At 44.2% G+C, this 20,878-nt stretch overlaps 3 protein-coding genes and 1 long non-coding RNA gene across 4 annotated transcripts; 3 read left to right on the top strand and 1 right to left on the bottom strand.

The window, feature by feature from the left end:
• Positions 1-44: 44 nt before the first annotated feature.
• kcnv2a (potassium channel, subfamily V, member 2a) lies at positions 45-4,961 on the top strand. The gene is made up of 9 exons (XM_044017289.1): positions 45-916; positions 1,262-1,396; positions 1,951-2,129; positions 2,209-2,380; positions 2,954-3,145; positions 3,222-3,470; positions 3,543-3,659; positions 4,210-4,335; positions 4,405-4,961. The coding sequence occupies exons 1-9, from the start codon at positions 794-796 to the stop codon at positions 4,657-4,659; spliced, it is 1,548 nt and encodes a 515-aa protein (XP_043873224.1). The 5' UTR covers positions 45-793; the 3' UTR covers positions 4,660-4,961.
• pum3 (pumilio RNA-binding family member 3) lies at positions 4,920-10,726 on the bottom strand. The gene is made up of 18 exons (XM_044017288.1): positions 10,610-10,726; positions 9,779-9,852; positions 9,507-9,698; positions 8,945-9,116; positions 8,645-8,720; positions 8,212-8,305; positions 8,055-8,121; positions 7,793-7,967; positions 7,270-7,373; positions 7,108-7,186; positions 6,924-7,022; positions 6,778-6,831; positions 6,605-6,685; positions 6,311-6,453; positions 6,020-6,242; positions 5,745-5,832; positions 5,581-5,671; positions 4,920-5,265 (listed from the first exon to the last, which is right to left on the bottom strand). Exons 2-18 carry the CDS (start codon positions 9,849-9,851, stop codon positions 5,136-5,138), a joined length of 1,941 nt encoding a protein of 646 aa, XP_043873223.1. The 5' UTR covers position 9,852; positions 10,610-10,726; the 3' UTR covers positions 4,920-5,135.
• On the top strand, positions 6,195-6,612 carry LOC122762107. Its single transcript, XR_006358658.1, has 2 exons — positions 6,195-6,262; positions 6,340-6,612. It is a non-coding gene; the product is annotated as an uncharacterized LOC122762107 (long non-coding RNA).
• Positions 10,727-11,083: 357 nt separating the features above from the next.
• taf1c (TATA-box binding protein associated factor, RNA polymerase I subunit C) lies at positions 11,084-19,073 on the top strand. Its single transcript, XM_044017283.1, has 16 exons — positions 11,084-11,589; positions 12,149-12,260; positions 12,394-12,443; positions 12,554-12,649; positions 12,920-12,987; positions 13,105-13,343; positions 14,154-14,285; positions 14,419-14,539; positions 14,665-14,736; positions 14,886-15,021; positions 15,679-15,807; positions 15,949-16,147; positions 16,239-16,376; positions 16,459-17,876; positions 18,056-18,109; positions 18,240-19,073. The coding sequence occupies exons 1-16, from the start codon at positions 11,356-11,358 to the stop codon at positions 18,495-18,497; spliced, it is 3,456 nt and encodes a 1,151-aa protein (XP_043873218.1). The 5' UTR covers positions 11,084-11,355; the 3' UTR covers positions 18,498-19,073.
• The last annotated feature ends 1,805 nt before the right edge of the window (positions 19,074-20,878 follow it).

Raw genomic sequence — 20,878 nt, 5'->3', positions numbered from 1 at the left:
AAAAATACAACTGACATGAAATAATGTTTTATTTATAAAACAAATGTCGTTCACATCAAATAAAAATACTTAAGATTACAAAAAAAACAGTTTATTCTAAAAGTGAATCCACAGCACTGGAAACTTTAATCTGAGATTAATAAACACAGCAGCAGGGTTAGAGTGAGTGAGTGAATGTTTATTTGTTCCTCTCTTCATTATCCCACTTTTAATCTCCACTGATTTAATTTAATTCAGACAGAAATCCGACAAACACGCTGGGATTAATGTGCAGGTCAAGGTCAAAGGTCACACACATCAGCAGAGTGAGTGTAAAAAAACCAACTCTTCTATTATCGATCAAATTTCAAGAAGGCGTTCATGTTCATCAGGTTAAATATGTTTATAATTTATTTAATATTCATCCGTTCATAATCTAATCTTTTAACTAGAAAATGTAAATATTGTTAAACTGTCATATTTTATTTAAATAAAAGTCTGTTTTTAACCTCTACAAAAGCAAAGTATTATTCACAGGAAATATGAAAAGAACTGAGTTGAGAAATTAATGTTTTTTATTATTGAACAGGAAGTGAATGACTTTAATACTTGTGAGGATTAAAAGATCCAGACAAAAACAGCAGTTGACAGTTAGTCCCCGCCCACACTGAGCTGCAGCTCCACCTCCATTCTGCTGAGGATTTAATCATGTACTCTGAAAAAACTTGACAAACATTAAAGCGAAACTCAAACAGACACACAAACGCACGTGTGCGTGTGTGCGTGTGCAGGGTTCAGATTTCATCGTCAGTCAATGATGTTTTCTCACCTTCGAGCTCGGAGCAGAAGTTTGTTTGTCAGCAGAACTGAAGCTGGACCTGGTCCTGGTCCTGAAGATCTGGACCTGCTGGACTTTAAACCATGGAGCTCCACACAGGTCAGATCAGAATCATGAGTGTCCTTTAAAAACAGAAATGTTTTTATATTATTTAGAATGATTTATTTGTGTTTGAACTGTTTTTATTTATTTTAAACGTAAATAAATAAGTGAAGTTTCTATTCATGTTAAAATAACAACGACACAAACATGAAAATCACACTTTCATCTGTCTAACATACAGTCCTAGTGATTGTCTTGAAACGGGATTATAATCCCAACAGCTACTGTGTAACAGAATGTTATGTCCCGCCCCTTTCCCATCAGCCCCCAGAAGCACAAGATTTTGTTTTTGTTTGTCTTTTGTTCTTGAACTTTTTGTCGTGTTTGTTGTTTTGTTTGAAGGAGATGAGCAGAGACATCTACGATCTTTACGCAGAGTACGAGGACGAGGACGAGGAGACGCTTCCCAAGTCTCCGTCCGACGCGTTGTTGTCTCCGAACAAACACGGCGTCCTCAACCTCAACGTCGGAGGAACGGTAACTTTAGCAAACGTCAAAAACACTCGACAACAGTCAAAAACAAAGTCTGTTTCACCGCGTTGCACATTCTCCACTAGGGGGAGCTGTTCACTGATTTTATATCTTTATTGTTTATCTAAACTCACACTGATCCTGACGAGTGTCCGGCAGCTCCCCCTGTAGGTGAACATGTAGACTGCACCTACAGGCACAGCGAGGAACTGCTGCTGTAACGTTAGCTCAGAGGTCAAAAGGTCAACCACGTGTTTACATCACGACGACTTTTAAAGACATTTTTATTGGGACTCTTGCATTGAGACCATTCAGAAATCGAAATCTTTCACCGTCATGTGACCCATGTTTTTTTTTTGCTTAAATTGTCTGAAAGTGCACAAAGTTGAGCCGCCGCGCTGGTCGGTTCTGAACGTCTGGACAAAAATAGAAATGTTTTAAAGTTTTAAAACCACAGCGAAAACTCGCACGTGTAATTCTTATTTTGTTTAGAAAATGGCATTATGAGAATTAGCCCTGACGTTTTATTAAATAGTCTTTTTTTTTTCTGTTTCCTGCAGTTGTACTTCCTGCCCCACAAATTAGCTGCCCGGTATCCGACAACACGCATCGGACGCTTGGCCGCGTTCACCGATCACGACATGAAGCTGCGACTTTGTGACGACTTCATCGTCAACAGGAACGAGTTCTTCTTCGATCGCGATCCCAAAGTTTTCCACAACATCTTCAGCTTCTACCGGTGAGACACGACGAGACCTTTGACTTCTTCTGTTTATGACTCAGTGTTTCTAACTCCTGTCCCTGTTCTTCCTCCTCAGAACCGGAGTTCTGTGGATCAAAGACGAGCTGTGTCCTCGTAGTTTCCTGGAGGAGATAAATTACTGGGGCGTACGAATGAGAAACAGTGAGCGCTGCTGTCGCGTCGCCTTTGAAGAAAGACACGACGAGCTGAACGACGAGCTGAACATACAGAAGCAGCTGACGGCCGAGGTGAGTGTTGTCAAGACGACGCCGTTGTTTACAACGTCCAGGCTAATCAAGACAGCTGGGTTGTTGGCTAATAGTTGGCTAATTAAACTAAACCTTGACTTTCTTGACACTGGACCTAAAACTGCTTGATTTTATTCTTATTTAGTGCAATTATCAAACTTTACATTCTGCAACAATTTTCTGAGCGGCCACAGCAGCTAACGAGCGGCTAACGAGCGGCTAACGAGCGGCTAACGAGCGGCCACAGTAATAACTTAGTTTCCACATTAGAAAAGTATAAGAACACAGAGGATCTGATGTAATTTAAATGAGTAAATTACATTACATTACATTACATGTCATTTAGCAGACGCTTTTATCCAATCAACTTAAATCAACTTTATTAATCCCCATCGTCTCGACACAAGGAAACTAAAAAGTGATTTACCTCATGATTTAGTTCATTTGATTTGTTTAATTTAATTTAATAATTTATATTTAAACATGCTGTCGTCAGATTACGGGACAACTGTTGTTGCCATGGACATTAACGTCTCGTGTCCTGTGTCCTGTACCGTGTCCTGTGTCCTGCAGGTGGAGCTGGAGGAGAACGAGGAGTTATTTGACGACATGTTTTTGGGAGCGATGAGGAGGAGAATCTGGCTCCTGATGGAGAAACCGTTCTCCTCAGTCACCGCCAAACTGATGGGCGTGGCCTCGTCTGTGTTTGTACTGGTTTCGCTGGTTGCAATGACGCTCAACACCGTGGACGAAATGCAGTATAAAGTAAAGTGTGTTTAATTCTCTGGAGTCAGAGTCAGAGTGGATGAAAATAAGCGTGAGCGTGTTGGTTTGTGTGCAGACGGCGTCCGGTCGTCCCAGATTCTACGGCGAGCACGTGGAAACTTCCTGCATCACCTTCTTCACCCTGGAGTATCTGCTGCGTCTGACGTCCACGCCCGACCTCAGGACCTTTGGATGTAGCGTCCTTAACACGGTGGACCTGATCACCATCCTGCCACATTACCTGCAGATGGCGCTGGAATGTTTTGAGGATGAAGACGTTCATCCGCACGCGGGAGACCTGACGACTGTGGGACGTGTTGGGAAGGTAAAAGGAAAAGGTTAAAGGTCGTGATGAGGTTGTTGTGGTCTGGTTCTCCTCTGGTTCTGGTCTGTGCAGGTGGGTCAGGTTCTGAGGATCATGCGTCTCATGAGGATCTTCAGGGTTCTGAAGCTGGCGCGTCACTCAACGGGACTGCGAGCGTTCGGATTCACACTGAGACAATGTTACCAGCAGGTGAGATGATGTGCAGCTGTTGTAATCCTTCAGATTATTATTCTATCCGTGTCATTTTTGAGGATGTTAACGGGCATAAAACACTCAGCTCTGGCGAAAATGCAATATTGGCATCGATCCCGGACCCGTGCATTGCTCATGGGTTCTATAGTGCCCCCTACGGTGAAAACAGAGGCAAAATTGAGTTCCACCAAATTTCCTGAAACTTGGTGTGAAGATGTGATCGACCAAGACGAACAAAAAAACGTCAGTAACTATGGCAACTCGACGCAACAGGAAGTCGGCAAATTTGGATTTTGGTGATTTGCTCCCTATGTAAATGAGCGAGACACATCAAAGACAAAGACACATCCAAGACGCATAGGCGAAATGTGGTCAAAGGTTTTGCAGATTCAAAAGTAAGGTCAGGGAAGTGCTTCACTCATGACTTTCCCTGTACCATGTTTTTCCTTTTCTGCCCAAAGCTCCGTTCACTACTGGTGTGGAACAAGTTAATTAAAGAAGTCAGATTTACAATCACTAATTGGTGTGTGTGTGTGTGTGTGTGTGGGTTGGCTGTTTGCTCCTCTTCATCGTCATGGGGATCTTCATGTTCTCAGCGATGGTTTACTCGGCAGAACACGATGTGTCCAACACAAAGTTCACGTCCATGCCTCACGCCTGGTGGTGGGCGACTGTGAGTCTGAGCACATCCACACGTTCATCTGAACTCAGCCGTTCACTCATGTTTGTTTGTTTGGTGCAGGTTAGCATCTCCACCGTGGGCTACGGTGACATTTTCCCACAAACCAACCTCGGCCGCGTCTTCGCGTTCGCCTGCATCTCGTTCGGCGTGATCCTGAACGGAATGCCCATCTCCGTCCTCTACAACAAGTTCTCCGACTTCTACACCAAGCTCAAGTCGCAGGAAAGCGCCGCCGTCACCAAAGCGCGCGGGAAACTGCGCTTAGCAAGGAGAGCGGCGAGGAAGTTTGCAGAGGTCGCGCAGCAGAAGACGTAAATTCGGGTTCAAACTGAGAAGAACGTGTTATTTTGACTTTAAAGATTAGCTTTGGCTGATGCTAATGCTGCGTTTGGAAGTAAGGTCAGAGGTCAAAACTGGGAGTGGCCTGAGCGTTGACTGCATTGACTAGACATGGTGAGGTGAACAGGAACGAGGACCAAACAAACCTCCTTTCAGGTCACAGTGTATCTTTATGCAGATGATACAAATATTTATCTTTAGTTTTTATCCTTCAGATCATTTTAAGAATCTGCAGCTTCTGTTTTTAAACTTTATTAAATGTTTATCCTTGAACAACAGCTCCACCTTGTGTTAGTGTTGAAGATTACAGGTGAAATGACCTCATCGTTGTCCTCCAACACTATAGTTTCATTATTCACAAACATAAATCCATTTTTTCCACGTCGTTCCCCACACAAACGGACGTTGTCCTGGCGGGGGGCGTGGCCTGGCCTGCAGAAACGTTCCAGAGTTTATTTGTGGAGCCGCTCCAGCAGGATTTCTGCTCCCTTGTTGCCGCCACCGCTGCCGAGCTGCGACGCGATGGACGTCAGCGCGTCCTTCACCTCCGAGGAAACGGACGTGTCACAGCTGCTCAGGAGACTGCACACAAACACGGGTCAAAGGTCACGCTTCATACCAGATTATTATTTTACTCTTTTTCATCACATTTAAAGAGAAGAAACTTTGTTTTATCGTCATTGTCCAGGCCCAATTTTTACTATTTATTTATTTATTCATTCCTCTTGCCAATAAACAGTTTTTCTGAAAGAAATAAAGTCAGTAAATCAAACCCTGAAAGATGGACGACAGTGGTCAAAACCTTTTCTTTTATTTGAGGTTTAGCTGCTGTGTGCACATGCACAAAAACTGTAAAAGTCTTTTTTGTATTGTGTGTGTGTGTGTGTGAGCACTGACCTGCACAGAACCATGGCTCCTCTGTTGACTTTGACCCAGCTCTTCATGTTGTCCGTCCCCACCGTGTCCACCAGGATTCTGCCAAAGCGCTCTGAGAAGCAGAGAAACACCACGTTATTCACGTTTGATTGACAGGTGGCGGTGAGTAGATGATGTTTGTTTACCTTCCTTCCCGGCCTCTGCCAGGGTGGCGTCCTGCTCGATGAGCCACTTGAGCACCAGGTGACCGGCTGGATGTTCGGCCATGTGAAGCTACAGAGAAACAAATCTCTTCAACAACATGTTTCACGTCTTTATCTCACTGTTACACACACGTTTATAAACCACTCACTCTCCCACACCAAACCCCACAGTGTGTCTGACAGTGAGATAAAGACGTGAAACTTGGTTCCTTGTGTCTCTGTGAGGTTCTCAGTGTGTTCTCAGTGTGTTCTCTCACCACTCCACTCGCTCCTCCTGGTATCAGTTCCTGATTGGCCAGCTGAGCCACGGCTGTCATGGCGGGTCGGAGGTCACCGCAGGCCGAGCCCAGGATGTCGCTGACGGTGACGCTGCTGGCTTTGTCCAGCGCCATGTTGACGGCGTTGTCACGGAGATACTCGAGCAGGGGCGGGGACACAGCTTCCAGCAGCTCCTTCCTCCGAACAACGGCTTCTTTTTTACTGAGGAGATGAAGGTGAAGGTGAATATGAACACTGATGGTGATGGTGATGATGATGATGATGATCACCTGTGGGGGTTTCCGTCTCCTTTCTCCAGAACCTTGATGATCTCTGGCAGCAGGTGAGCCGGGTCTCTGGGGCTCAGCAGGTACAACAGAACCTTTTTACCGTATTTGTTGTTGATGACCTCGTCCAGAGACGACAGGATCTCCTGCACAGGAGTCAGACCACGTTCAGGGACCACATTCAGAGACCAGAGACCACAGATCAGTCTGAGGACTTCATGATAGAAAAACTGTAGTATTATATTTTCTAAGTCCATCATTGTTCAACACAATAATAAACATGTAAATGAGACGTACCGACAAAACCACTTGTTTGACCAACTTTGTGTCGTCCACACTGTCAAATATGGACATGAGGACCAGGTGACTGAACTCGCCCTGAGGGGACACACACACACACACACGCACACAGTTAATATAAACCAAGAGTTTCTGTGAGTGAACGAAGGAGTGAGTGAATGAAAACTCACCGTGGCAAACTTCACCATGTAACTCTTCATCGTTTTAATGATGACTTTTCTGTCCTGAAACGTAAAAATCAGAATTATCACCAGACATTTGTATGTTTTTAACGTCAGCCGTGTGTGTGTGCGTGTGTGTGCGTGCGTGCACACACCTTGGCCGTGCCGTGCCACACACAGTTCATGGCGACTCGAGCTCCATCGTGTGTGTGAGCCATGTAGACGACGGACTCTCTGATGGACTCGATCATTTCCTGCTCACAAACAAACAAAATTCACTCCTGTAACAAGCAAATAATAATCTAATCTAATCCAGAGCAGATATGAGTGCGTGCTCACCGTTCTCTGTTTCTCTGGAGCAAAGTGGAAAAAGTCCATGAAGACTTTGTGAACCAGCGAGTGTTTGATCACCTGTTCTCTGAAAACAACAACAGTGCAGTGCTGTAGTGACGACAACAACTGACACAATAACATTTATATTGACATTTATTTTATTCTTACTTCTGAGCCATGGGCGTGAGGATCTGCTTCATCTCGTCGATGATGTTGCTCAGTTTTCCCGGGTTTTCCTCCGCGACTTTGTCGATGGTGTTACACACAGACGACTGAACACAGACAGAAATCATCCGTTTAAAAGAAAATCTGCTTAATCTCATCAAATCTGCACCAGTTTAAAAGAAAATCTGCATCAGTTTAAGTCTCTGACATCTACAGAACACGTTCACATCTTTATCTCGCTGAGAGACAACAGAAAACTGAAGTTAGTAAACCACTCACTCTCCCACACCAAAGTCCACAGAGAAAATCAGTGATTTTAACATCACACACACACACACACACACACACAGTTGTTGATCCACTGCTGCCTCCATCACTAACTTCTATTATGTTCTTTTAATTAACTTAATGTTTGAACTCCTTTGTTCAGATTGACCTCAGTGACACGCAGTGACCACACGAGGCAGCAGAGGACCAGCAGCTCCTGTGTCCCTCTCTCTGAGGTTTGGTGTGTGTGTGTGTGTACCTTGCAGACGATGAAGGTGTTCCCGTACAACTCCTCCGTGAGCATGAGCCTCTGTGCGAGCACGGCTTTGTCGTTGTACGCATACTCAACGATGGACGACGCGGCGGCGTGACGGAGCATTGGCCTCACGTGACCTTTCAGCGCCTGCATCACAGCGGCCACCACCTCTTTGTTCCTGTGCACCAAACACACAACTGTCACACACGTGTCCAGGTGTGTGTATGTGTGTGTGTGTGTGTGTGTGTGTGAAGGTGAGACTCACCCGTACATGAGCAGCTTCTTCACCACGTGTTTTCCATACTGAGACTTACACAGACCGACGACGTCATCTGCAAACACTAACTGTTAATTATCTGTTATTTAACGTGTGGACACAAAGTAAAATCTATGGAAAAATGATTCAAAAGAATTCAAATCACCTTTAAGTTCGTCAAACACTTCCTGTCTCTGCTCGTGGCTGCCGAACTGCACGAAACACTGCAGCACTCGCACCGAGTCGTGGGCAAACGCCATCTAGAGGCAGAGAGAGGAGCATACACACTGATCCACCACCACATAGAACCCCCTCTGTCTTTTTTCTTCTCCTTATGTGAGACAGTCTGTAAATTCTTGTCTCCTTAACCAGTGTTTCTCACACACTGGGTCGGGACACAAAGATGGCTCACAGGAGAAATTTTTCAGGTCCTCAACCGTAAGTTGCTGAACTTTTCCAACCTTTTATTTAAGATTTATGTGAATATGTTTTAAATAAGATGGAATTAATCGACCAAACAACTGACCAAGTCAATATAATGTTAGCGGTTACAGAAACAAACTACAGTATAGTGATAAAGTCGTAGATTTGACACTCACTTGTTTGATTTTCCCACGAATCAGATCATGAAGCTTCTTCATGAGCTTCTTCTTCATGTCGTTGTCACAATTCTTCCTGGTTTTTTTCCACACAAACAAACATCAGATCACAATAATGTAGACTTGACTTGACTTGTTTGATAAATGAATCTGCAGCTGAAGATAAACCAGATGAAGAATGAATGAATTTTTTACACAAAGTAAACATGAACATCTTTAATTTAAGGATAAAGTTGACATTTGTGTAAACTGTGGTATATTTAACTAACTGACGATCTGATGAAGCTGCTGTTGTCTCACCTCCTCAGATCTGCCCACAGTTGTTTGGCCTGAGTGATGATGTCAAACATGTCCTTCCTCTCCGCCTGTTGTCTACTCTGCTTCAGCTCTTTCTTCCTCTGCTGCCGGTTCTTCTTCAGCTCCTCCTCCGTCAGCTCCTTCTTTCCTGACTTCATCCTCTTGATCCCTGGTCCTGTTTGAACACATGAGTCACAAACATCACAGAGAAACTTCAGCTGCAGATAAAAACACATTTGAACTCTTACCTGTACATTTTAACTCAATATTTTATTGTTACTTTTCTTTCTTTCAGTGAATTTTATTTAACTGTGTTGTTCACTCAAATGCAGTCCTAGTGATTTCATTCATTCTGTTTATATTTATCTATCAGACTGTGATCCTGACCTCTGACACTGACAGTCATCATCATCTGTTTATCGTGCTTTTTATTCCCCATCGTTACTTTTGTTTGTTTCTCATCCGTCATCTTGTTTAGTTTTGATTAACGTGGTCTGTTAAAAACATGCTACATACATGAAGTTATTTAAATCAACAAAGAAACAGAAATGATAGGATGTTGTACCTTCACTCTGGTCTGCATCTTTTCCAGGAGTCACTTTTCTTTTCCTCTGTCCTGCTCCAGCTTTAGAGAAAGCAAATCTCTCGTCTTTCTTTCCGCTGTCTCGTCCTTTTCCCGCTCTGCTCTTTGTGTTGTTGAACGGTTTGAACGGCTTCTTACCTTCCGGTTTCCTCCCGAGCTTGGTCCCGTTAGGATCTGGACAGAGTGAGCCGTGGTCAGAGACCTGGGTCGTGGTTGAAGCTTCAGAGTTTGTGGAGAATAAAAACACAGCTCACCTGTTCCTCTCGGTGTGAACGTCTGCTTCTTTCCCCCTTTAGGAGAAAAGTGTTTTCTGGGTTTGGCCTCCATCCTGGAACAAGAGAAGAAACACCAACAGTGAGGAGTTTTTTTTTTCTGTCTATAAAGACGTTTTTAAATCAAGTCTGGTCGTTTGTAATAAAAAGTGTTTCTCAAACGTGGAAATGATGATTAATGATTTCTTTGTAATATGGAGCTAAAAAAACAACAAATTCATATTTAAGAAGCTGAAAAATCACAGAGCGTCTTCTAACTATTAAATTAAACAACGCTGATAACTAGTAAATAAGTGAATCCTTGAATCATGGTCTTTGTTTTACTCAATTTCACTCAAAGTGATCAAATTGTGTGACGAATACAGTGGATAAGATGAATTGATTAATCGGTTAAACATTATATTACATGTCATTTAGCAGACGCTTTTATCCAAAGCGACTTACAAGGGAATGAAGTACAACCAGCCAGGGGTGGAGTTGAACTTGCGACCATGTGTTTTGCACACAGGGTACCAGTCTTAACCACTGAGCCACTCCACACCCATGTCAGACAGTGAACTAACAACACGCTCCATAACAACAACTCTGACATGTGTGTGTGTGTGTGATAACGTTCAGTTTAGAGACGTTTGTGTTGACCGATTAAATCGACTAACGCTAATCTAGTGTCTCTGTTAGCTGCTACTTTACTTCGGGCAGCTTCAACTCTTTTACAGTAATAACTTTAAATGTTTGGATTTATTTTACATCTTCAATGACGTCATTAAACGTGACGTTAACGTGATAAAAAACGGTTTTAATGCAGTTACTTACGTTAAAGAGAAGAAAAAAACACACACGCTGTTCTTCTGTCCCACGTTTCTCTTCGGCTCTGTTACGACCACGGTTTACGGCACACGACATCCAATCGGATTCCACTTCCCCTGCCGTAAAACGTGTCGTGTCGTTGCGACATTCTGACACAAATCATCACAAAAAACAAAAAACCAAAGTGTTTTGTACAAAACGGTCACGTAAAGCAAATAAACGCGGTTTATATAAATGTGACGCATATTTTTTTAAGATAATTGAAGCACGGGAATGAGATTAAAACAATACAAATAACGTAACAATGTTATACTGCATGTACATGTTGATAATATAGAACACTATGGAAGAGGATAAAGGCCAAATCTAAAAAAAAGAAAAGATTTGTTTTTAATCGTTAAAAAAAAATCCGCTGTCCAAGACGGCGGACCGGTATGCGCATGCGCGATGTTGATCTCGTAGGAACCGCGCGATCTCTCTCTCGTCTCGTGCTGGTGTGAGTTTCCTGTGCGTGTGTTCGTGTGGACTCCACACGTGTCCGCGGATCTGTTGTGGATTTAAGATAAATTTCACCGCAGTTCTTCGTCTTTAAGGATCCGTCTGCGTCACTTTATGTTCGCTGTTTGTCGTCGGAGCCGCTGAGTGAGCGTCACTGCGATTAGAAAGCGGACAAATGTGTTTTTGTGCTCGTTTGTGGCAGCTAAGCGTTAGCGAGCTAACGTTAGCCGCCGGAGAGAACAACATGTTCAGACATGTTTACTGAGAGAGAGAGAGAGAGAGAGAGAGACACACACACACACACACACACACACACACACACACGAGGGGACGGAGAGACAGCACGACAGTGTCACACATGTATTATTAAAATGGATTCTAAGTTTCCAGATCAGCTTTTTCCTTCGTTTTATGAACGTGGACCTCCAGATACAGCCCCGAATCACTGCGCTGGAAACTGGGGAAGTTACGACAAACTCACGATTCAGGTGAGAAAACCGCCAACATCTGATATCTTTAATACTACATATAACACCATATTTATCTAATCTTGGTAACAACTACAACAGTTAATCATTGTCAAATCCAAGTCGCAATTGGAATAAGCGCAGCTGCCAAACGATAAGATAGGGCTCCGATTTAATCGTAGCCTACATTTTTACGACAGTTGTGTTTATTATTAATTAAACCTTAAATTCTTACTGTTTTATAAACTATTCGCATCGTCCTTGAAGTAGCGATAGTAGCGAGTCGATATTTCGATGGTGTCACATGGTTATGCTTCATCTTGAAATCGCAATCTGTGTCGAAAAATCGCAATTAGATATTTTACCTCAATCGTTTTGCCATCATATACATTTTTTTCCCAGATATTTATAAATTCATAAATAATACAATGAAATAGGTAATAGTCACATAAGCAAAATTTCTTGATTATAATTAGACTTATAATTGTTACATTCAAATATTTTTCGAGTTACTTAAGTTTTCTTCCTTATCTTTGAGTTGAGTTTGTGTTTGTAGTAAATAATATTATTCTGTTTTCAGGACGACTCTGGTTCTCGCTCCAACTGGACGTTTACATCCAGACATCAGGTCAAAGGAGAGACGTGGCGTCACACCGAGCCTGTACCACTTCCTCTGCTGTCTCCTTTAAATGGTGAGACACTACAAATGTAACAGTGTTACTCTGCCAAACTTAATATAATAACTGAAGTGAATCTGTTATTATTATTTGTCATTATTCCCAGCCTGATGATGAATTAAATGATTGCTTTTGTTGTTTTTCCCAGAATTCCTTTGGCCGACAAAGCCTCCCAATCCACTGGACTTCATGGAACACGTGAGTGAAAGCGTTGAAATATGAATCATAGAAACACAGACAGTCTGCAGTAAGACGTCACTCTGTGGATGTTTATTTTCATGAATAACGTTGTGATATTTTGTGTGTAGATGCAGAATTTCTTCCTGGATCACAGACACGATGCGTTCGGCTGCATGAGCCAAATTCTGGGCGAGAACTTCAACTTTAAACAAGGAACGAAAGAAGTGAGTGTCACTAACACAGTGTTTCAATCACAGATGGGTGATTTGATCATGATATACTTTCAGTAAAAGTCATCACAGATACTTTACCACGACATGACGTGTGTGTGTGTGGTAACAGATCAGAACTGATGACCAGATGATCCAGCAGTGTTTGCTGTTTTTAATCGGTTATTAATCGACATCTAAATGAATCGGTTTGAGTGTTTGTTTGTTTTTAAAGAATCACAACAATTTTCAATGATTGTGATCAGAGTCCATGTTGTTTTTCAGAAACGTCACAAAGACTCCATCAGCATGTGGAGGGTGACGAGGTATCTGGACGGGCTGTCGTTTAAAAAGTGAGTGAACGTGGCCGAGTGAAAGTGAGTGGAACTGAAAACATCTTCACTCAAACACTCTCCCGTCTGTTTATTTATCTATTTATTGAACGTAGTGTTTTCCCTCCCCCTCTCCAGGTGTCGGCTGAGGGATCGCTCCGTCACGCTGAACCGTTACAGTGCTCTGCTGGGAGATGTGGTTCACTCCATCCCTCCTCAGCTGTTGGGTTCTCTGCTGTATGAGGAGCTGACGGAGCAGGGGGAACGCCTGCTGTTCTCTGAAGCGGCCACGGGTGGCGCTCTGGAGTTCATCCCTTTCTCTCACAACGGCGACGGCTACCTCGTTTACCCCGGAAATCAAGGACTGAACCGACTCAGTATCCTGCAAATCAGATTAACCGCACAAGGGAATTCCTCGGGATTTGATTCAAATGTTCATTTTGAACGGTTTAGATTTGGTGAATGTCACAGTGGCCTCTTCAGCATTAAAGATAGTTCAAGTTTATGAAGTCTTAAGAACATGTTCACGTCTTTATCTCACTGTGAGACATACTTTTCCAACAGGAAACTGAAGTTTGTAAACCACTCACTCTCCCACACCAAATCTCCTAGAGAAAATCAGTGATTTTAACGTCACACACAGGAGTTGTTGATCCACTGCTGCCTCAAACGTCTTGTTTTGTCACTTTTAAAACCCTTTGTTCAGATTGACCTCAGTGACACAAAGTGACCACCCGAGGCAACAGAGGACCTGCAGCTCCTGTGTTCCAGCAGCTAAAATCACTGATTTTCTCTATGAGGTTAGGTGTGGGAGAGTGAGTGGTTTACAAACTTCAGTTTCCTGTTGTGATAAAGTGAGATAAAGACATGAAACATGTTCTTAAGATATCATACACTTAAACTGATGTAGGTTTTAGTTTTTGAACCTTTTATAAAGAGGCTGACATAAACTACTGAACTAAATGGAAACGACATTTTCCACTTTCAAAAGTGGTCAGACACATCTCCACACCTTAAATTACAAAACCTCAGCAATAGAGCACATTCTCTGAGTCGAGAAAAAGAAAGACAAACAACCACTGTGTCTATTCATTCGAGAGCTTTCCTGAAAACCATGGCTTTCTGAAAACAGCCGTTTCTCCAGCTTTGACTCCCTCTTGATTGTTGTTCTAAACGCAGTACCACAGAATTCCACAGGGTGGAGCTGCAGCGCCACAGAGGAAGCCACTCTGTTCTCAGGTCCAGCAGCAGCGACTCCTTCAGCTTCCACCTGAAAGGTCCCATCAGACAGATTAGCTCCGCCTCTCTGTTCAACAACAGTAAGAACGAGCATGTTGTGTGTTTGTGATGAACCAAACACTCTCTGTTGTTGTGCAAATGTTTGTGTTTGTTTGTGATAAATCAAACGTTCTCTCTTGGCTGTTGTTCACATGTTTGTGTTGTTGATTTCAGGCTGCGTCGCCGTGCGCTCAGATTATCTGTGTGGAGCGTGGCAGTTCAGCGGAGGAGGAGAACGACCTCGTCTGCTGCAGGCGGTCAACACCACAGAGGTCGCAACCTGCGTCACTGCCAGGTGAGTGATGAAGAGAGGGAGGAGGAGGAGAGTTCCAGCTGAGGCAGAAGTGTTGAAATGACCTGCTGTGTGTGTGTGTGTGTGTGTGTGTGTGTGTGTGCGTGTGTGTGTGTGCGCGTGCGCAGTCCTCATGTTTTAGGTGAAGTTCTGGTGGCGAGTGAGAGTGGTGTGGTGAACCTGTGGACCGTGGGCAGAGGGTGAGGAAATGACCCACAATCATCCACATGAACCACAGTTTAAACAGCCTCTATTGTGTGTCTGCAGTCCCTCCTTAGCCCAGCAGGGGGCAGTGACCCCCTCTTCAGTAACCCTCGTCAGATCATGATTTGATGTTTTGCCGCCGCAGGATGCAGAAGGTTCGGGGAGAAGACAGTAACCTGTACTTCAACGCCGAGTCGCCATGGCGATGGTGCGACTTCTCTGCACACCCGAGGGTGATGGTGTACGCCGACAGGACGGGGGCGGAGCTAACGGACATCAGGGTGAGAGATGATCGCAGTTTGTTTTTATGCACTGATGCTCTGGGTCAAACTGAGAGAAAGAATAAAGGTGAAATCATGTGACTGTAGTGGAAGGATGAGAGGGTGAATGTGTGAACTGATGAGGAAACAACATTCATACACTTATTAGTCGTTTGGCTCAGAAAATGTCGATCAGTGTTTGTCAAACGTCTTGTTTTTGTCCACAAACCAAAAAGATTCAGTTTGAATGATTTCTTTGTTTTTTAAACCAAAAAAAAAAACTCTTTCTGTGGTGACAGGGTTAGGGTTAGCGCCACCTACTGCCTAACGCTCCAGTATTTGCTCCACAGCAGTGGATGAAAACGCAATTATATGTCGGAATGTCCCGATGCAACTTTTTCACCTCCGATATGATACAGATATTGCGGCCTTGAGTTTTGGCCGATACCGATATTGATCCGATACGATATCAGCATGAGAGAACTCTAGTATGAGACAAACTGACACATTTGTCTCATACTAAAATGACATGTAATTTATTATTAACAAACTTTTAAGAAGGAGCTAAAGTTTGTGAAACCCTCATCTATCCGCTGTTGACTTCCTCCTGGAATCACTGCTGGTTTAAATAAAGTGATATTTTTTTCTCTGTGTGTGTGTGTGTGTGTGTTCCTCCAGGTCAGTCCCGTCTCTGCTCTCTCTCTGTTTTCGATCAGCAGGAGTTCAGACTGTCACAGAGGAGAGAGACTCATCCTGTCCAGATATCTGCGAGACGTCCACTCCTTCCACCACCTCGTCACCACACAGGTACAACAAGAGTCAGGATGAGTCATCAGTGTTTTTAATCGACTTATCGCTGTGATTTATGAGAAATTCATATTATCATGAGAAAAGCCTCCGAACACTTGGTGGCAGTGCAGCGTTATTTCATGTTTCTCTCTGTCTCAGTTCTCGTCATACATCGCGGACGAGCGTTTCCCCGGTGTCCCCGTGCTCAAGTGGGATCACATGATGGAGTCCCCGCCTTTGTTCTGTCACGTCCTTCCTGGCTCCGCCTCCTCTGGATCAGCAGTGGGCGGAGCTGGGACCACTAAAGTCGTGTTGGGCTCGCAGAGATCGCAGGAGCTCGTCCTGCTGCAGTACTCGGGTCAGTCAACAGGGGGCTTCATTAAAAGAGCGGGAAGGTGTTGGCGTGTTGTTGTTTTTTTTTAAGTTTCTTTGTCTGTGTCGGTGATCAGGAGGCAGAGCTACAGCATGCTCTAGTCGAGGTCCACCTCTGGCTCTGCTCAGACCCAGTACCAGCCTGAAACACCTTCCTGTCCAGATCCCTCACCGTCTGGACGTCGCCACCCACAGGCTGAGCTCGTCTGCTGCAGGTACACAGACCCTTCAACCCTCATGTGGAGATTAACGTGGTAGAAGATTATCGATGATCTGTGGTTTGATGTTTGATTCCAGGTCTGACTTGTGTTCAGAGGACAGGAGGAGAAGGTGGAGGTGTGGAGGACGAGTGCATCTGTGTCCTCCAGCTCACTGAAGCTGGAGATGTTTTCTACCAGATCCTGGAGCCGCAGCAGCAGCAGATCCACATCCCAGACGTCGAACCACCGCCGTCGAAAACTGCTGCGTCATCGTCACCGAGCTCTCAGCTGTTTGCGGAGAACGACGTCATCGGAACAACGCAGAAGGAACGACAGACGTTCTCCGACTCTGACGAGTCAGAAGACGGAGAACAAAGACGCCGACGACTGAAGCAGCTGAAGCTGCAGGTCGTCGTCAACCAGTCTGATGAAGATGATGATGATGAGGACGACGACGACGACGACTCGGGCGCGCGCGAGAAAGACGGGGAACCAAGTGACTCCACAGGGAAGGAAGCGCTCTGCAGCTCCATGAGTGTCGTGAATATCAGTGAAGACGCGCTCGTCGCCTGGAAACACTGGCTCCAGAAACTGATGAAGAAGAGTCGAGAGAAGAAGAAGAAGCCCCGCCCGCCAGGTTCACAGCTCTTCACGGCCGACACTGAAGGTTTTCTGCGTCTGCGCCGCCAAGAGACGCGAGAGGACAAGCACGTGCGGAGTCTGAGGCGAGATCTGAGGACGTGCATGTCCAAACGCTCGCTGCTGGCCTTCAGTGCGCCCACGTTACAACCGCTGCCCCACGCCGTGGACACGGACGCGTGGACAGATCCGATGAGTCGGCGTCTCACCATCTCCTGGCAGGGGGAGGCGGCATGGAGAGCGTGGTGGGAGGAGGAGCTTGGGCTCAACAGGGCGGAGAAGGAGATGGCGCTGAGGAGGAAGAGGATGAGGGAGAAGGAGAGGAAGAGAGCAGCCGGCAGACTGGAGCTTTCAGGAAGCTTCACCTCATCCACCACCTACCAGGCGGAGCTCGACTCCTTCTCTGACTCAGCAGGATGGACGTCCGGCAGCCAGTGGGCGTGGTCTGACACTGACGGGTTAGAGGACACCGTGGGGGGCGTCACTCCTGTTCCCACGACGACCGTCTCGCCACTGAAAACCGCCAAAGGTGAACGCGAGCCGCAGACGCCGAGCAGATCCCACGACATTTCCGTGTCGCAGACGCCGAACAGATCCTGCGACGTTTCCGCGTCACAGACGCCGAGCAGATCCCACGACATTTCCGCGTCGCAGACGCCGAGCAGATCCCACGACATTTCCGCGTCGCAGACGCCGAGCAGATCCCACGATGTTTCCACGCCGCAGACGCCGAGCAGATCCCACGACATTTCCGCGTTGCAGACGCCAAACAGATCCCGCGACGTTTCCGTGTCGCAGATGAACGACACGCCGGCTGCTCGGAGGGCGAGCAAACGTTCAGCAGAGGGCGATCACACATCTGTGCTTGCATCACAGGTGAGAGACGACATCGTTAGGATTTTACTGATTATGACAGCACCAGTGCACTTCTTAACTCACCACCAGAGGGCAGACTTTTCCAGTTGTGAAGTCCGCTAACAGCTGCTATCATTAAATAATAAACAATCTTATACAGTGAATCATGACATCAGCTGTTTTTGTTCCATGTTCCTCAGAAGCTGAAGTCTGTGGCTGCAGCTCCACTCGTGACTCGTCTCAGCAGTAGACAGGTTCGTGTCGAGAGTCATTCCAGGGTTTTCTTGCTCGTGTTATTCTGGTTTTATACTAAATGCAGTTTTCCATGTTTGTAAAAGTCGTCAAAATGAGCCCAAATTATAAGAATCATTTCTCTGTTTCCAGGGTTTCCAACCCTTGCTGTCCCATCATAACGTCGTAGAGGACGACAGCGGAGTGCGATCACCACAGTCTGTCTCACAACAGTCCGTCCCTCAGAGGGATCTCCGCGTGAATCTGTCCTTGGACTCGGCCGTCTGGTCGGGATTCTTCCAGTCTCGGCCTCTTTCCCAGAGTTCACGGGGTCGCGTGGGACTGTCCCAGTCGTCGCAGTCGTCGCAGTCTTCACAGGCAAAGAAGAAGAAACCTCGGATGGGATTTTGATGAATCGATTTGGAATGTTTTTTTTTGGCGTCTTCTTGGATCTACAGTGGGATTAATCGGTGGAAAAAACAACCCCAGACTATGTGGATTAAACGGTGGAGAAAGCAAAGTGGAGGTAGACGTTTGTGGATTCCTGAGGACGACCGGAGACAACTGGTTTGGTAAATTTATTCTCTTTGTTCTGAGTGAGTGTTTTTGTATGTGTGACCTCTTCTGTTCAGGACCATTCGTCCCCATGGAGACCTGAACCTGGTCCTAGTGAGTGGAAGTGGTTGAGATGTGTTGGGCTGCAACTGACCATTATTTTCATCAGTGTTTGTCAAACCTGGAAATGAAGAAGTTCTGATTTTTTCATCAAATCTATTATCATCATAATTCAGTTATAGATGAATAAGTGATTATTGGTTTGTGTGAGTGTGTTTTTGTTCACTGTTTTCCAACGTTCACGTCAGCGTAAAAACTTTTGCTCCTCGGACAAGAACACGAAATAGTTTCTCTGAAATTTCGTGTCGAGTCTCACGTTTCCTTGTTCTTTGATACAAAAAATAGAGAATAAAGTTTATTTTTTAAAAGAAACAATCACGTAATTTTCATTTTCTGAGTTAAAGGGAGAAATAATTGGCATTTGTTTAAAAGTGTGTCATGTATACGTGGACGACATTTAGTTCTACAGGTGCTGGTCATATAATTAGAATATCATCAAAAAGTTGATTTTTGTCAGTAGATCCATTCAAAAAGTGAAACTTGTATAATGTATACATTCATTCCACACACGCTGTTTATTGCTTTTAATGTTGATGATTATAACTGACAACTAATGAAAATTAGAATATTGTGAAAAGACACCTGGTGCCTCACTCTAATCAGATCTCTAACTCAAAACACCTGCAAAGGCCTTTAAAAGGTCTCTCAGTCTAGTTCTGTAGGCTACACAATCATGTACAAGCAACAGGGACAACCACACCCTGGAGAGGATTGTGAAACTAAACCCAGTCAAAAATGTGAAGAGTGAACTACAGCTGGAGTCGGTGCTTCAAGAACCACCACGCACAGACGTACGCAAGACGTTCTCCAATGAAAGTAAATTTTGCATTTCTTTTGGAAATCTGGAGGAAGAGAGGAGAGGCACATAATCCACGTTGCTTGAAGTCCAGTGTAAAGTTTCCACAGTCAGTGATGGTTTGGGGGGCCATGTCCTCTGCTGGTGTTGGTCCAGGGTCAGTTTTAGAGCACTTCATGCTTCCTGCTGCCGACCAACTTTATGGAGATGCAGATTTCATTTTCCAACAGGACTTGGCACCTGCAAACAGTGCCAAAGCTACCAGTACCTGGTTTAAGGACCATGGTATCCCTGTTCTTAAATGGCCAGCAATGTCGCCTGACCTTAACCCCAGAGAAAAACTATGGGGTACTGTGACGAGGAAGATGTGATACGCCAGACCCAACAATGCAGAAGAGCTGAAGGCCACTGTCAGAACAACCTGGGCTCTCATAACACCTGAGCAGTACCACAGACTGATCGACTCCATGCCACGTTGCATTGCTGCAGAAATTCAGGCAAAATGAGCCCCAACTAAGTGTTGAGTGCTGTACATGCTCATACTTTCCATGTTCATACTTTTCAGTTGGCCAACATTTCTAAAAAACCTTTCTTGTATTGGTCTTAAGTAATATTCTAATTTTCTGAGATACTGAATTTGGGATTTTCATTAGTTGTCAGTAATAATGATCAAAATTAAAAGAAATAAACATTTGAAATATATCAGTCTATGTGTAATGAATGAATATACAAGTTTCACTTTTTGAATGGAATTACTGACATAAATCAACTTTTTGATGATATTCTAATCATATGACCAGCACCTGTATTTCACCAAAATATCTTATGGTCATGTGTTAGTTTTGGACAGTGTTTTTAATTTAGTGGTCGCTCATACGCTGATTTAATGACTTCCGTTTCCAAAACTTATAGATAAAAAGAAAGAAATATGGAGACAAAACAATATTTAAAAATAACATTTTTTTAATAAGATTTTCTTTTTCATTACAGGTGACAAAAGAAATAAATAACTTAACAATATCTACAAAGAACTATTAACATTTTTTTGTACATCATTTACAGTTTTACATATTTTTATGGACATTTTCTTACATTTTTAATTTTTTTTATTTTTGACACTCGGTCAACTCTATTGTTCCATTCAACGTTGTCTCTGAACAGTTTTCAGTAACCAAACACTTCTTTTCTTTACGCTACATTCTAAAGTTGGCAACTTTGAATTTAAACCAGCATCACACACACACACACACACACACACACAAACGTATTAAATGTTTTTTTTCTGAAAACTCTGTGGTGGCGTTGAGTTTGAAGGAAAACT

The sequence above is a fragment of the Solea senegalensis genome, unplaced genomic scaffold (genome assembly GCF_019176455.1).
Source record: "Solea senegalensis isolate Sse05_10M unplaced genomic scaffold, IFAPA_SoseM_1 scf7180000015251, whole genome shotgun sequence".
NCBI lineage: Eukaryota > Metazoa > Chordata > Actinopteri > Pleuronectiformes > Soleidae > Solea > Solea senegalensis.
The sequence above is the reverse complement of the archived record's forward strand: the minus strand, read 5'-3'. Positions and strand labels throughout refer to the sequence as shown.

What these genes read in the sequence shown, in the direction of transcription:
- kcnv2a (XM_044017289.1), top strand. Translation starts at nt 794, where the DNA reads ATGATGTTTTCTCACCTTCGAGCTCGGAGCAGAAGTTTGTTTGTCAGC. An exon ending in AACCATGGAGCTCCACACAG is followed by an intron (nt 917 to 1,261) that starts GTCAGATCAGAA and finishes TTTTGTTTGAAG; the next exon opens with GAGATGAGCAGAGACATCTA. An exon ending in AGAAGCAGCTGACGGCCGAG is followed by an intron (nt 2,381 to 2,953) that starts GTGAGTGTTGTC and finishes TGTGTCCTGCAG; the next exon opens with GTGGAGCTGGAGGAGAACGA.
- pum3 (XM_044017288.1), bottom strand. Translation starts at nt 9,851, where the DNA reads ATGGAGGCCAAACCCAGAAAACACTTTTCTCCTAAAGGGGGAAAGAAG. An exon ending in CTGTGGGCAGATCTGAGGAG is followed by an intron (nt 8,721 to 8,944) that starts GTGAGACAACAG and finishes GAAAAAAACCAG; the next exon opens with GAAGAATTGTGACAACGACA. An exon ending in ACACCTTCATCGTCTGCAAG is followed by an intron (nt 7,374 to 7,792) that starts GTACACACACAC and finishes GTCTGTGTTCAG; the next exon opens with TCGTCTGTGTGTAACACCAT.
- taf1c (XM_044017283.1), top strand. Translation starts at nt 11,356, where the DNA reads ATGTTTACTGAGAGAGAGAGAGAGAGAGAGAGAGACACACACACACAC. An exon ending in CTGTGGACCGTGGGCAGAGG is followed by an intron (nt 14,737 to 14,885) that starts GTGAGGAAATGA and finishes TTGCCGCCGCAG; the next exon opens with GATGCAGAAGGTTCGGGGAG. An exon ending in ACCACCTCGTCACCACACAG is followed by an intron (nt 15,808 to 15,948) that starts GTACAACAAGAG and finishes TCTCTGTCTCAG; the next exon opens with TTCTCGTCATACATCGCGGA.